Source organism: Gobio gobio (genome assembly GCF_949357685.1).
Source record: "Gobio gobio genome assembly, chromosome: 17".
In the NCBI taxonomy this organism is placed as follows: Eukaryota; Metazoa; Chordata; class Actinopteri; order Cypriniformes; family Gobionidae; genus Gobio; species Gobio gobio.
Genome location: NC_137110.1, coordinates 41,467,260 through 41,483,473, shown reverse-complemented (window position 1 = coordinate 41,483,473; position 16,214 = coordinate 41,467,260). Strand labels below are relative to the sequence as shown.

The 16,214-nt window shown below is 37.7% G+C and overlaps 1 protein-coding gene across 1 annotated transcript in view; it reads left to right on the top strand.

The window, feature by feature from the left end:
* Positions 1 to 5,707: 5,707 nt before the first annotated feature.
* Positions 5,708 to 16,214, top strand: part of erbb3a (erb-b2 receptor tyrosine kinase 3a) — a 38,382-nt gene continuing 27,875 nt past the window's right edge. Inside the window, exon 1 of the mRNA XM_079841056.1 lies at positions 5,708 to 6,382. Coding sequence (XP_079697182.1) covers positions 6,289 to 6,382 — 94 coding nt within the window. The 5' untranslated portion in view covers positions 5,708 to 6,288. The remainder of the gene's footprint in view (positions 6,383 to 16,214) is intronic.

Here is a 16,214-nt window from a genome sequence, read left to right as displayed (position 1 = left end):
CTATCAAGGTTTACTAATTATTAAAAGTGTTGATTATAGCAGTAGATATAGATCTATAGCATTATATTTAGATTGTGGCATGAAAGGTTGCAGTGATGAGCATTGTAGCCGATCACAGACATTTTGAGCGCATGAATGTAGTGATCTCGTCATTGCAACTCGATTTCGATTTTTGGCATGAATCCAGAACGCTTGGCTGAAGCTTTGTGCTGATGCGACCATCATAGTGACAACAGCCAATCAAACGTCTGCTCTGGGGTTGCATGAACGCAATTGGCTAGCGTCTGCTCTAGGGTTTTTGCATAGGGCGATCTGATTGGATGACGCCTGCGTTGCCGCTTGAAAAGTTGATAAATCTTCAACTTCTGCCGCTTGCAACGCGAGTGAAGTGGAACCCACAATTCAGTTCGGCAACGCATGACGTCACCCATTCAAAGTAAATGAGAAGCGTTAACGCCGACGCCCTGTGTGAATGCAGCGTGAGTCACTGATTAATTGTCTCTCGCTGTTTGATTGACAGCTCCAGCGATTGCAAAGGGAGTGTCCTTTGAACGTTTCCTATATATAATTTAAACAGTTTAAATAACAGATTATTTTCATCCTACTAAGAGAAACAAAGTGAAGTTTACCGTTTAGACACTGGTTTGATTTACTGACACATAGACAAAGAACATCTAACTATACATGAATCATTACATATCAGAATTCACTGTTCACAGATCAGGCATAAGAATTAACACGGTTATTTACTTGTTGTCGCATTTCTGTCGAGTCCATATCGAAAAAGTCTGTTTGCAAAGAATCCACAGTGAAATGTACCGCATACAAATAAATAATGCTCAACTGAGACATTCACATTGTTGAAAATAAATAACCACATTCCTTGCATTAGGATCCTTTGGAAGGTAATGTTATTTTTATTCCAGTAATCCTGTATTGCTCTTCTCTCCTCGTCATCTCACTAACACGCCAGTGGGCGGGGCTAAAGTTGCAATGAGGAAGTAGGCATTGATCTTCTGCAGAGGCTGCCTTTCATCATAGATAGGCACATCCCACAACGAGTTGTTCGCTGGGATTGATTACAATAAAAGCTGTTTTCAGTTCAAAACTTACAGGATATTCTTATTGTATGATGACCTTTTATATGTCAAAAGCTCAAGGAAAATTTCTCAGTTCATGACTCCTTTAAAATGCTTTAGGGCATGCTATTTCTTCCTAACTGACAGTATATGCCCCGTTTCTTTCCCCAAAGCTTCGAAAGAAGCGATATCTTTGCTATACTTTTTAATTTGTACACATCAATGTACAGATCAATGTACTCTTGAGAGCCCTGAACTGCACCAACAAGGAGTGAATAAATTTGTGACAACAATGCACTTGTTATTAATATGAAGAGAGAAAAAAAAACTGTGGAGACTGTGTTCTGGGTTAACATCCAATATTCATACAATGCTTCTTGTTATACACAATGAAACATCAGGCAGGTAGGGACGTACAGTATAAAAGGAGTAATGATAGATAATATAAGATATCATGGAAGGACCATATAGACAGTATCTGTAAAAAAACAGAGAATATACTTCCTTCGCTGTCTCAGGTCTTTTGGAGCGAGAAAACCGATTATTTTGTTATTTTTCATGTCTTATGAGTGTTTTACAGTACTGTAATTCTGTATTGTTCATGAGCTGGTCTGCTAGTTGTTGAATCAATTAAAAAAATAGCTCTCAAAAATGTGTATATGAATTATCCTATCATAAGAATGGCTAATATTATTGTCTCTGAACCGAATCATGTGCCGCATAATGAATTTGTGCTCTTGCCTGCTAATCTGTGGTACAAGTTTCCACTCTTTTGTGCAACAAGCTGTAGTTGAATTGAATCTACACTAATTGCATTTTTTCCTGTAATTCTGTAATGTCCATTGTGTCATTTTGTAATTTGTTTTATGTGACAGTATTGTGGATTGTTTGGGTCTATGGGTAATGATTGTGAATGAACACTGTCACACAATTCAGACTTTGTCTGACTATGAAGTGATATCATCACCATGAACATTTTAAAAAGGCAAGTCTTTTCAATCTGGGACATGATTGGAATAGTCTTGTTTTAGTTTGAGTGCTGTAGCGTGTGGGTGATGCAGGAATGGGAGAGTTACCAAAACTATTGTGCTATTTAGCCAGACACTTAACCTCAAATGATTCAGTTTGACTGTGGAACATAAGCATAGTTAGTGTAACACACCCTACATTTCAGGAGTATTTCAGCATGCAAACAACAATATGTTTGCAAGGCCATTTCTACACAAGTCTGCAGTGTGAATCGTCCAGTCTGTTAAGTTTTGTGGCCTTATCTTACAAAAGTGTTTTCACATGGTTATTTATTAACTAAGTTATTGGGTCACTGAGTTTACTTGTTTTGTTTTTAGTTGATCTGGGAACTGAAGGGGTTAAAACATCTCATATAAATTGTTTGCTTGATTTCAAAGCATTTATTCTTTGCATTAAATAGTTTTTGTGCTTATTGAGTAGCTGGTTGACCTTTTAGGATGGTTTAAAGATTTTATCTTCTTCAACATTATATTTTTATTCATGTATTTATTTTGGCGAGTGTTTTGGTGAATGTGTTTTTACCTGTGTGCTTATGCATTTTTTTGTTGTTGATTTTTTACTGTGTTGGGTAAATCATTTTGATGGCTTATACAGTGTCAGTGAACATAATCAATGAAGGGGAGAAACCATTTCTCAATGAATAATAAATAAATAGAACTCTTAGAAATCATGGATGAAATGTGTAATTATCTGTTACAGTAGATTAAAAAAGACTATTGTTGATTATTATGATGTAGACACCAAAATCTTTCTCTCCCTCTGATCCTTTGACTGTAACACTACACTCAAATAAAAACATGGAAATGACCATATTCTTTGTGGTTTCTTCTCTAATTTATATTTGTTCAATTTTACATTTTGAATGCTTATCTGTTGAGCAACATTTGTATCCAAGATACAAATAATACACATATAAATCTTATATATTGACTTCATCCCTGTTGCATTGTTTAATGAACCTATCCCTGGTCTGGATAATGCTTTAGTAAAGCCACCTAATGAGTTCATGATATTGTGTATTATGTGTAATGTCTCATGGTGAACTCTGGTAGGCGCCAGAAATGGATCAAAATCTAATCCTAGATTTAGACTGCAGTTTCAAGTGGTTTGTTCACACAAAGATGGAAATCCATGTCATCATGACATTTACTCACCTTCATGTCGTTCCAAACCCGTAAGACTTTCGTTCATCTTCAAAGAACAAATTAAGATATTTTAGATAAATCTGAAAGATTTCTGTCCCCGACAGTCCACACAACTACCACTTTGATGCTTCAAAAAATTCATAAAGAGATTGAAAACTAATCCATATGAATTAAGCGGTTTAGTCCAAACTTTCTGGAGAAATGAATGCTTTTTATGATAAACAGTTAGGCTTTTATTCACACATATAAACATTCATCAACACACACACACCAGTTTCAGCGGAAGCTCAAGCATGTTCGCTTGACATGAGAACCAATGAGGTTAATTCTCGTGTTACGCAACACATTTGAGCTTCCGCAAGAACCAATGAGGTTCATTCTCGTGTTACGCAGCACATTTGAGCTTCCGCAAGAACCAATGAGGTTCATTCTCGTGTTAACCAGCACGTTTGAGCTTTCACAAGAACCAATGAGGTCCATTCTGTGTTACACAGCACGTTTTAACCAGTGAGGTTTGTTCTTGCGCGTCAAGCAAGTACAGTTGAGCTTCTGCTTGTTTTAGCTGATCAATATTGATATGTGAATAAAAGACTAAATTCAGTCTGTTCATCATATAAAGTAATCTTGCCTCTTCAGAAAATTTTAAATAAACCAGTCGATTCATATGGATCAGTTTTACAATCTCTATGAACAATTTTTGAAGTGACAAAGTGGTGGTTGTGTAGCTGTCAATGGAGGGACAGAAAGCTCTCAGATATCATCAAAAATATCTTCATTTGTGTTCCAAAGATGAACGAAAGTCTTACGGTTTGGAACGACATTTTTGGGTGAACTAACCCGTTAATGCGTTGCATTGTTTATTGCAAATGTATCGCATAGATAAACTGCCTTGAAACTTCTGTGCTGGATTCCTGGAGTGTCTTTCTGCACTGCAGTCCCTTATGTCAGCCAGACGAGGGCAGAACTATAATTAGAACCCACACAGTTTCAAACACTTTTCAGTTCAGGAAAGGAAGAATAACAAATGCATATTCTCATCATGGCATATGTGCTTAAATATGTCTTTGCTAATTTATAATATATATATATATCAAGTGCAAAATATATATAAATATAAACCCTCAACCTGTTCAGACCAGAGCGTGAGAGAGCTCAATGAATCAGGGTGTGTTCTGGCCCATAATGCTGTTTGCTGGTGAGATATTAACGAACAAGGAATGTGCTGCAAAACCATAAAAGACCTTGTTTATGCAGTGCCTCTCTCTGAAAATCAAAAATGTATATGATGCATAAGAGCATAGTGAAGTATTCATTAGGGCTTGTTGTGCAAGAATATTTTTCTGTCTGTCTTCCTCTCTGTCTGTGTACTTGTTTGTTCAATCAGTGCCTCTCTACAGACCGGTAGTGCCGGAAGAGCTGGTCTTTAAAACCTGTTTTCCAACTGTGACTACCACACTCACATAGGCTACTGTTTGAACGGAGAACAAGGGGAAAGATAATTGTTCGCAAATGTACCAGTATGAACACATTGTATGCTTTGAACAGAAAAACATGATTTTTTTTAATGTCTTGAGGCATGTAGAATTTAATAAATAAGGAACACATAAAAATATTTTGTTTTAAATAAATTATTGTTAATAATTATTCTAGGATTATAAATGCATTGTTGTGAGGCACAGTATGTGATATGTGCTCAAAAATCAGAGTTTCCTTTTTTACTGTTGAGACAATTAGACTTTTAGGAATTACAATGACTACATTACAAAAAGGACATTTATTATTTTGGCAGTTATTGAATTGATGTGATTTTTTCATGTGTGACTGAGAGTAATGTGCATAAACTACTTTAAACTAAACGTTTAGGATTTATTGTTGAGGTAAATGTGCACGAAAAAAAAAAAATCACGTCTCCAATTGAAAATGTTCTAGTGACTGATCCCATCTAATTTTTTTAGTTGGCCAAATATAATTTCTGTGAATTAAATTGCATCAATTCACAGAAATTCAATTTGGCCAACTGAAGAACTTAGATGTGATCAGTCACCTTGCAATTGGAGACCTGAATTTTTTTTACAGTGTAAATGTATAATTTAAACAATAAAAAAATATATATTTATTGACTGTATTATTCTGGCAGTTATATTATTTGTGTCTGAGAATGATGTGTGCTCTGAACTCAAACACTTTCTTGTCTCAGAGGTCTAAAGCCATCTGAACAGAGGGACAAAGTTGCCTTTGTGAGACTGTGAGTCCAGAGCCATCAAAGAAACAGTGATAAACTAGTGGACGATACCGGGACACAATGCCACCCTTGACTTGCTCACAATGAGACCCCTCACTCCAAGATTACATTATTATCGATACAGCAAAGCCCAGATGTGTGTATATGTGTGTTTTTTTTTCACAGAGAGAGAGAGAGAGAGAGAGAGAGAGAGAGAGAGAGAGAGAGAGAGAGAGAGAGAGAGAGAGAGAGAGAGAGAGAGAGAGAGAGAGAGAGAGAGAGAGAGAGCATTTATCAGTCTCGTCGGTGCTATGTAGGCTGCGAGGACTGTCGGTTATCGAGGGAAATTTAGAACACTGCCTGTTTATAATGGTCAAGAGTTCACTATCAAGGCTTAATGACTTGTTTACATGTTTGAGATAAATCAATGTACAGGCTTTGGAATTACATGCTCGACGTCACAGCCAATCAGCGTTCAGCATCGTCCACCTGTCTATCCTCGTAAACAGGTAACAAACCTCATTCCTGCGTGCTCGAGCGTTTTCGTGTTTGCAAAACTTCCTGTTCTGTATTTCTGTTCCCTCCAACATTTTGATTGTACTGACGTATACTGAAGGATTTTACAGTGTGTACACTTTTTCGTAACAGACGGAAACGGACAACTTGATATTTTTGTTTGCTTTTTTTGATGAGAATTTTTGTCAGCTGAAGAGAAGGGATCATCATCTCTTCCACGCTTCTTTCGCCATGGATATGTAACTGTCTGTTCAGCCTGACGGACTGACTTCACATTGGGAATATTCTGAGAATCATAATGAAGATGAATGCTGCTGCGCTCCAGATGCTCGCGCTGTGTCTCGCGCTCCGTCCACCTGCGCGCGCTCAGACGCAGGACGGGAAACCTGAAGGTAAATCTGTTTTTACAGTCACGCATGATGCACCTGTCTTCGACTAGAGCAGTACAGTAAAAGTACAGTTTTGCATTTGAATCTTTAGCATGCTTATGCATCATCTTCATATATGCTGCTACTTAAAATTATACTTTGCATGTGTGCACAAGTTGCATAAATGCAAAATATAATTAAGTGTAATAGTAATAATAAAGTGTAATCTGCATGAGAAATATATAACATTGTATAATTTAAAATGGTGCATTTACAAACAGCTCCACAAACTTGTAACACAGTGTGTTTTTAAATCCATATAAGTGATTGCAGGTTGCTTTATTTTGTTGCCCTTACAAATATCCAAAAATTGTGATGTTGCTGTCAGTAAAGCATTCAGAAAACCTGTTTCTGCCCCATTGTGTTTTAGCGAGATATGTTTATCTTAGACTAGGAGTGTAAAAGGAGAGATTTGTTCCTGTACTAAATCAGTGCTCAGTTCAAATAACAAGTGACTCAACCTGTAGATTTAGTTAAACCAGTTTCCTGACTCAACGGCTGTTCTCTAATAGGAAACAATCGCAGAGGAGTTTAAACTTGTGATACCAACTGCGTTTTACTGTTTCTCGTCTGTTGAATCTCATTTCATTTCATTTTTTTGTAGTTGTAGTCTTTTGTTGTTTTGTTTAAACGCAATGCGTCTATTCAATAAGAGCATCCCAGTGTTCAATAGTGATAGATCAATGTTTCATTGATCTATATGACATTTTTGGTTACATTACATCCATGTTTAAATATGTTTGTACTATATTAGGCCAACATATGTTAAATATGTAAATATGTTGTAGATTATTTGCATGTGCACATAAGCTCATTTTGCTAATGAGGAATTGCCTGATCCAGGAAGTATCCGAGAAGAAATGACTATACACAACACAAGGAAAGCAATCTATTTTGACAGAGTCAGGTGTGATTTGATTCACTCGTTGATCTTTGGCCTCTGCAGTAGTGTTGACTAAGAAGGGTGGAGCACAATGGCATGAACAACAACAACAGGTGTGTAGTCCATGTGATCTCACTGGAAACAGGTCAAACTACTGGACTAGAGTCACAAAATTCCACGTCATCTCTCAGACCATATATTCTGCAACCCCCTGAATACAGCGATAGAATCCCTTACAAAACCATTCATTCCTTTCATTTTATTGTGAATAACTAAAACAGAGTGTTGTCGGAGGTAGCGTCTAAATAAAGAACAAATAAATATCACAAAAATGCATTGATCTCAGATTACTTGTTTAGGTATTTTTAAGGCTTATACCACAGAAAACAAATGTTTTCAAATGTAAGTAGTCCTTTCAGATCAGTAATGCAGTTTTTAAGAATGTGCTTTTTATCCATGCAATTGCATCAAATGTTGACTGGGGTTGTCAAGCTTCGAAACGAACACAACACACCATAAAAAGATAGTGCACTATATTCCAAGTCCACTCATAATAAAGGTCATTTATTGGCTTCAATGGTTCCTTGTAGAACCTTTAACATCCATAGAACCTTTCCGTTGCACACAAGGTTTTTTTTTGTGGAAAAATGTTCCTTAGAATATTAAAATACACTAAGAAAAAAAGGTTCTTTTAAGAACTGTTCTCTGAAAAATGGTTCTTCAATGGAATCGTTGCGAAATCCTCCTTTTGGAACCTTTATTTTTACTGAAAGATCAAAATTGTATTTATTATTTGGTGAAAATCTTGCCATTTTCATCCTAGCTCTTCATGTTGGATTCTTGAGAGTTGAGAAATGTGACAATGTTCCGATGACTCCGTGGTTAACAGCTCAGTAGAGGTGATGATTATCAGTGAATAACAACTTTAGCATTGCTTTTCTTTACAAATTCTCCTTTTGTGGAAGAATTGTCGTTTGAAATGACTTGAGAGTGAGTACAGGTTGTTGGAATACACAACCTTTAAAATCTGAACAGAAGGCATTTGATGACTTTGTAAATGGTTAAAGAGAAAAACTGGGCAAACTTATGCACTACCAGACTTTTATGTTGTTCTGAACACAACAAACTCACACAGAAACATGTTCCTTGTTGCTTGGAGACACATGACAGATATGTCATGTATGAAAACATACAGGAAAACAATGTTTTAAAATGTTTGAAACATGTTTGATATCCGGATGGAATAAAATCCTACATGATTTTCTATGAAATCTGTCAACTCAGAATGCCCAAAATTGCTGCAAAAATCAGGACAAAAATTTGTGCAAGTCATGTAATGTATATTACAGCCTTAAATAATGACTGCTGCAGTCATTGTGTAGCCCTCGCTCATAATTTCTCTTTGTGGCACTATGTTTGTCATGTTGGAATGTTTCAAGCTATTCTGCTGTCCTGAATGTACAATGTACAGAATAGTTTTCATGTTGACAGACTGCCATTGTCATGTTGTGTCACAACGAACTGCTGCGGTACATATATGAAAACAACAAACAGAACATATAGTGAATATCAATAGATGCTTGGTTTCTCTCCAAAACGTGTTTGAAAGAATGTGTTCAGGAAGTCTTGTTTATGGAAATGCAGAGACCGTACACTTACTGTCCGATCTGACTACATACTTTTCAGATGACCAGTATACACTTGAATGGCACAAACAGATATATTTCAAATGTCCCACGAAGAATACGGCAGTTGTCGACCTTTTGGCATTGTTGTTGAGGGTTCTGAGTAGAGTTTGGAGACGTCAATATGAGTGGAACAGCGTTTGTTAAAGTCTCCCACACACATACTAAAGGCCGCTCCTCCAAGAGTGTTGAATAGATTCACAAGCGCAGTGTGTGTAGCCTCTCTGTTTCTGCCATCGCCTCTGCATTCATTGAGCATTCATTTATGGAAATACTCAGTTTTGAGCACTGCCAAACTCTTGGTTTACGTCAAAGAATCATTTGAGTGAACAGCAAACAGTTAGGCCCAATGTTTTAAAAAACCCTTCAATCCTAATGTGAAAACATATTTGTAAATGGTCCTACTCGCACCGTGACGAGCCGGATTCGAACCAGCGTCACCGGCATGGGAGGTGGGTGTGCTAACAAGGACGTAATGACCCCAGCCACTTGCGTAACTCGCTAGTGCACCTCTTTAGGCCAGGGGTGTGAAGTGTTCCTGCTCTTTACCCGGCCTCTGTTCAGTGCCGCCGCTCCCACCACTCGCATCACGTGCTGTGCGTAGGGCACCACAAGAAAATGCTCTCTCCACCCCTACCCCCATCTCCCCCCGCTCAGCTCTACAAAGTCACAAAATGCCGTCACCGCGGGCATCATAAAGTAATTACGCTTAGGGCACCAAGACGGCCAGCAGCGGGATTGCCTCTGTTACATATTGAACCTTAAAGGGTTAGTTCACCCAAAAATGAAAATTCTGTCATTAATTACTCACCCTCATGTCGTTCGACACCCATAAGACCTCCGTTCATATTCGCAACACAAATGAGATGGACTTTGTAACGACGTTTTTAGTGCCTTTAATGGGGAGTGTATGGGAATTGGGAGTGTAAATGTACTGAATGCCAATGGAGGCCTATCTGAAGCCTTTCTCAGCCATCAGCTTTCAACAAAAATATCTTAATTTGTGTTCCGAAGATGAACGGAGGACTTACGGGTGTCGAACGACATGAGGGTGAGTAATTAATGACATAATTTTCATTTTTGGGTGAACTAACCCTTTAAATTAGAAGATTATATACAAGGGTGCACATACATTTTTTTTGGACCTTGAGATATTGATTGGTACTCCCTCACACATTACGCGGCACACTTATCTGCAAGCTGACTAAATGTACATATAAATAGGGTGATTTCAGGGTGATTGGGACACTTTTTGCCATTGAGATGACTTGGAAAAAGTGTCCCAATCACGCTGAATTCACCCTACAGAAATTAAATATAGGATCATCTTTGTTAAAGCTGAATATTAGCCTGCTGTCACTTCCAGGCTGAATGTAGTGACACACATCTGGGTTCTTTCACTTATGACATAACCGAGAGAATACTTGACGAGACGGATATTTTTGACATCATTTTGTGTGTATGTGTCCATTCAAGTGCAAGTAAACAAGAAAGAGAAATCAATTCGGTGTTTGAACGTCTACAATGTGTGTGTGCGGCTGTGCACAGATAACAGCATGCGAGTCCCATTTTTCACCTCTTCTTCCGCATTTAAAAACGTTTGAATGTGTAAATTGACAAGACAAAACACGTCCAAATGATGAACTTTCACTCTATGATGGTTAAACTTAGCAGTAGGGCTGGGCGATATGGAGCAAAAAATATATCTCGATATATTTTGCTATATCTCGATATACGATATATATCTCGATATCTTTACAGGAAAAATAACCCCCCAAAAACTACTGCAAAAACAAATATGCCAAATACCACAAAGTGTTTTTTTTTATTGAAGTGCAAAGAGGTAGGCAGTTCATGTAGGAACAAAGTAGGTATGCAACAATACAGTAAGTCCACAGTTCAATACATATCTCGTTTTTTTTACCACGGTTTTCGGTTCGGTTCGGTTCTGATGGCTAGTCGCATCAGATTTTTTCTATTCTATTCTTAGCCGAACAGCAAGGGCTTAAGGAGGAAAAAATACGATTTTTTTTATTGCAATACTCTTTCTTTATTTTACTTAAAAGACTTGAAAAACCTTACTTAAACTTAAAACTTTACTTTTAAAAAACCTTGTACACATTCCTAGTGTACTGTATAATATAAAATAAATATATATTTATAAAGATTTACACTGGCAGCTCAGAGCTGTACAGCAGCATTTAAGTATGAAATTGAATTAATAAATGTAAAAATAAAACACTACATAGACTTCCCTATAAAATATACATTGATTCTTATTAAAGCTACTGTATTAGTTTTTCAGTCAAGAGCCGTGAGTGATTTTGTCTTTGTCTTTTGTTATTTTATTAACCACTAAAGGAATAGTTCACTCAAAAATGAAAAATCTGTCATTGATTACTCGCACTCAAGTTGTTTTAAACCTGAATAAAGTTCTTTCTTCTGTATATTGTATGTTCCAAGAATATTGGAAACCAAGCAGTTGCTGGTCCCCATTGTAGGAAATAATATGAATGTCAATCGCTACCATCAGCTGTCTGTGTTCAACAGAAGAAATTAATAAAGGTTTGGAACAACATTAGAGTGAGTAAATAATGACATCATTTTAGAGTGAACTGTCCCTTTAAGGACAAGCGGCAGCGTGTTCACTCGGCTGCCCTGCTGTCAATTTAAGACTTTCACGCATCTAAGACACACGCCGATTTTACTTTCACTTTAGACATAACCGACTGTGTTTATGTTAACCTTGTGTGTATTTGACAGTATTAGCGCAGTAAGATTTAGTCCAGTAATCACTTGTTTGACAGGCTTTTAGTGCGCGCGCTCGGGAAAGCGCATGGTGCCCTGCGCGCAAGGCTTTAAAACGCATGCAAATAATGAATTTTCATTCAAAAATAAAACAACTCAAATCAAGGGCATAGTAAGTAACCTTCTCCAGCAAGCAAGCCGTTCTCTCTCCGTAGTGTAACGTTACAGTCGCGGGAGTTCTTGTCTCGCAAAGTAACTGTTAATGCTGCCTAGGTAAACTGTATCAAGTGTTTGAGAACCAACTGTCGGCATTCATGGCAGTAGACATCTGTCTGCTGTTCGTCCGACGCCTTAAAACCGAAGTATCTCCATATAATGGAGCCAGTTGTTTTTAAGACGAGTTCTGTAGCCTCCGAGCTGGTTGCGGACGCCGCCATGACAACACGCGAGGGGAGGGGGAACAAAAGCAAGGAGGCGGGGGGCGAGGAAAGCACAGAGAAGGCAAACAAGCAAAGTGGCGGAATCAGAATTAAATATAAACAATATATCGATATATACGATATGTCAAAATCCATATCGTGTTTAAAAAATATCTCGATATATTTTAAATATCGAGATATCGCCCACCCCTACTTAGCAGTTAATCTGCGAATCACATGCGTGCCGAACCGTGGGGCCTGGTCCGTACGGATCACGAATCAACTGCGATCTGTTGCACAAATAATAATTGATGAACACACTTGTCATCATGATTGCTATCTTACCAGAGATGGAAAAAAATCCTACTCCAGTAAGTAAACGTGTCCCTTTTTCCAAAAATGTTGGTACTTAAGAGTGCTTTCTGGTGTGCATCGTGTATTTTTTGCATCTGCGCACCAGTTATGTACACCCCTGATTATAAATCGATGCCAGTGTTTTAGTGTAACAGCTGTACTTCCGTTAAAAAAATCACTGTTTTCAAACAGGTTTCCGAACACTCACCCTGTATCTCATCAAACAGATTTTTAGGGCTGATCGAGATGCTCAAACAGAGCAATATTTGGTAGCAATTTACAATAATTAAGTACAAAATTTTATTTTATTAAATAGCATTTAATAATCTTAATTAATGTTCATTTCTACATTTACATTTCTTACATTTACAGTGTTAACATTAATTAATGCACGGTGAACTAACAATAAACAACTGTATTTTTATTAACTTTTTAAATTCATGAAAAAATTTGACATTGTAAATTGTTACCCAGCATTTTGAAAGCACCATACTTGCATGAAGTTTTCTCATAGGCTATTAAGATTGGATTTATTTATTAATTTTCTCTTTTTTAACTGCTAAATATATGTGAGGCAGCATATTACAGTTACCAGAGCTGATCAACACCAGAAAATTGTATAATTTACTATGATCAGTAGTAAATTGGCAGCTTATATTTTTAACTCATCAAAATAATTTTAGCAATTTCAACATAAATGATACGCGATTCAACTAAATTTTAAAATAGGTGGCCATTTTTTACAGTGTGTGGTTTATGTGGGGTTTTTTATGTGGGGATTGCATACACACATACTCATATACCCAAACATGTGCCTGACAAATCATAATTCCTTCTCTTGCCCGGGGAACATGAGCAACCTGTGACTTAAATGGCTTTTAGGTGCAAAACAAAGTCATTAAGCTAGGCATGGTTTCTATGTGTGTGCATACCTATGTGTTGTGTGTTAGCTGAACCAGTAATGACAATAAATGGTTCAGACATTAATGTGTAGATGTATGTGTATTTATGCTGACGAGAACCAATCTGTCAGGTTTGCATAATCTCTTTGTGATCATGGCCAAGTTTCTGTTTACCAGGCAGTTAAGTCATGTCTATTGTGTGCAGCTTCAGACCTCCCCTGGCTTTTGTTTTTCGTACCTGTGTGTAAACCTGATAGTGTAGCGTGTGTATTTTGTGTGCGTTTGTTTGAGTTTTGGCGGTTTCCTACACTTGTTTTCGCGCTCTGGTTGAATGGGAGCATTGTATCATTGTCTGCACAGTGCACACTTGAGTGCAGGGGCCGTTCACACGAACACGTCCTTGCGTTTAACACATCGAAATGGAAAAGTATGCATCCGTTATTTTTTGATTGAACTTCTTTTTACCTTCTTTCTGCTGTTAGCATACCATCTTAAAAATGCAGCATTATGCTCCAGACACGTATGTTTAGTGCAGGGGTGTCCAAACCTGCCCCTGGAGGGCCGCTGTCCTGCAGAGTTTAGCTCCAACTTGCCTCAATACAACTGCCTGGATGTTTCCAGTATGCCAAGTAAGACCTTGATTAGCTGGTTCAGGTGTGTTTAATTGAGGTTGAAGCTAATGATGCGTTGATGCCATGAGGTAATTACCATAATTTCGAGATGACAACACGTGACTTCCTACTTGGAGCTGTTCACATCATCGGACATGCTCTATCATTTTCTATCATCATTTTCGGCATTTCTATCAACTCTATCAACGCCTAAATGAATCTGCAGAGGTCAGGTGAATGCTTTTTACAAGTTGAAATTTCGTAGTTACAGTAATTACTACTTAAACTCTGCAGGACAGTGGCCCTCCAGGAGAAGGTTCGGACACCCTTAGTAGTGGATATTACAAAACAAGTGCAAAAACAATTAAAAACAATAAAGCATTATGGAAAAAATGCGTTCTGTCACTTTGATAAAGATCCTTGTGAAAAAGAAGTAGCCTACTATACTGTTAGAAAAGACTGCTTATTATGGAAATATAATACGTTAAACGAATTTACTTAAGTGCAAACGGAATGTAATGTTTTCTGACACTTAATTGAATGTTGCTTACAATTAAATGTAAATGCATTATATAAGGGCCAGATTTACTCAACACGGCAAATTAGCGTGAGAGTGCAATTCCAAAAAAGTGCATATGGGAGTGGAAAGTTCTGCGCGTGATTTACTGACGGCGCACATTCAAGAACAGATGCAGCCGGATCATTTCCATAATGACCAACACAATCTACCACGTGCAGTGCAAATTAGCGTCTGGTTTAAGACGTGCTTTTTTGGATGGTAAATAATGACGCAAATACCAGTAAATTGACTAGCGCAAACCTTAGTAAATCACCTTGCATGATTCATTTAAATAAAGCCTAGAAATCTAGACGCACCCTAGCGGCAGCAAATCTAATTTTCCGCGAGTGTAGTCTAGCAACTCTCAGTAGACCTGCGAGCTGGAAAAAACAAACTCTGGTCAGGCCAATCACATCGTGTATAGAGTCAGTGGGCGGGCTTAACATAATGACGCATGTCACAGCAGAGTTGTGGAGGTTCTGCGTGCTACTCGTAAACAAAGAAGCTGGCGAACGGCGGTCTTTCGAATCGGCTTTGGCCGCGACTCTGGAAGACTTGGAGTTAAGCTTTTCTTTTAGAAAAGAACAAAGAACGGCACTGAAGTCATTCTTAAGAAAGGAGGATGTGTTCAGAGTATTGCCGACCGGATACAGCGAAAGTTTAATCCATCAACTAGCTTCACGTTGCTCTCTGGTTGGTTGTAGCGCTATCCAATTGGGTGCAGAGAGAATTTGAAAGACAACCGCTTGTCCCGCCCCTCGAATTGAGCCCTGTCAATGGTGAGTTCCCAGACCCAACATCTTGATGTGGGTCTGGCTTGTCAGGCTAATTCAAATACTCTCCTCCCATAAATTTTGCATCTGAAAGTGAAACTTCTACAAATGCTTATGCAATAAATAACCAGAAGGAAAAAAAACCTGTCCACGCTTTTTCAGCGCTAAAGGCTGATTTATACTTCTGCGTCTGTATAGTTGCAATAGATTTATAATAGATAGCGAGTTTTGTTGCAGATTGAGCTGTTAAATATCGAAGAACAGATCATTAATAATCCACATGCGGAAATGCATATGAGGAAATGCGACATTACCACAGATTTATTTTTTTGATATGAGGGAGGGGTTCTAGCAGACCAATCACAGCGCTTGCGGTCCGCGCAGAATTGACGCGTTGTTCCATTTTTGGAGAGGTGCACATCAGGCTACACACAGCCTACGGCGTAGCTATAGACGTATAAATCAGCCTTCATTTTTTTCTAATGCACTTTTATAAAAGCTACTTAAATGTCCTAATTAAACTAAGGCCTAATCCTGGCTTAATCTAAACCCTGTCTATGAAACCAGGCCGAAAAGTAATTGCTACTATTGTCTTTGAAATATAGTTATAGTACTACTGACAAGCATTTATGGTCAAAAATGTATATTGAACCTTATATGTCATGTATTTAAATATATTTGTAACACATTTGTAATGATGAAGTTTCAATTTAGTACATTTAAAATGTATTGACTTTTATTTAATTGAAAGTCAAGAATTGCAGTGCTCAGAGGTGGCTATTTCATAACGCAGGAGACGTAACTTTTTTAAGTAGACCTATATCAAATGTTTCTCTTATTAAGTTCCTTCGGAGAAATAAAA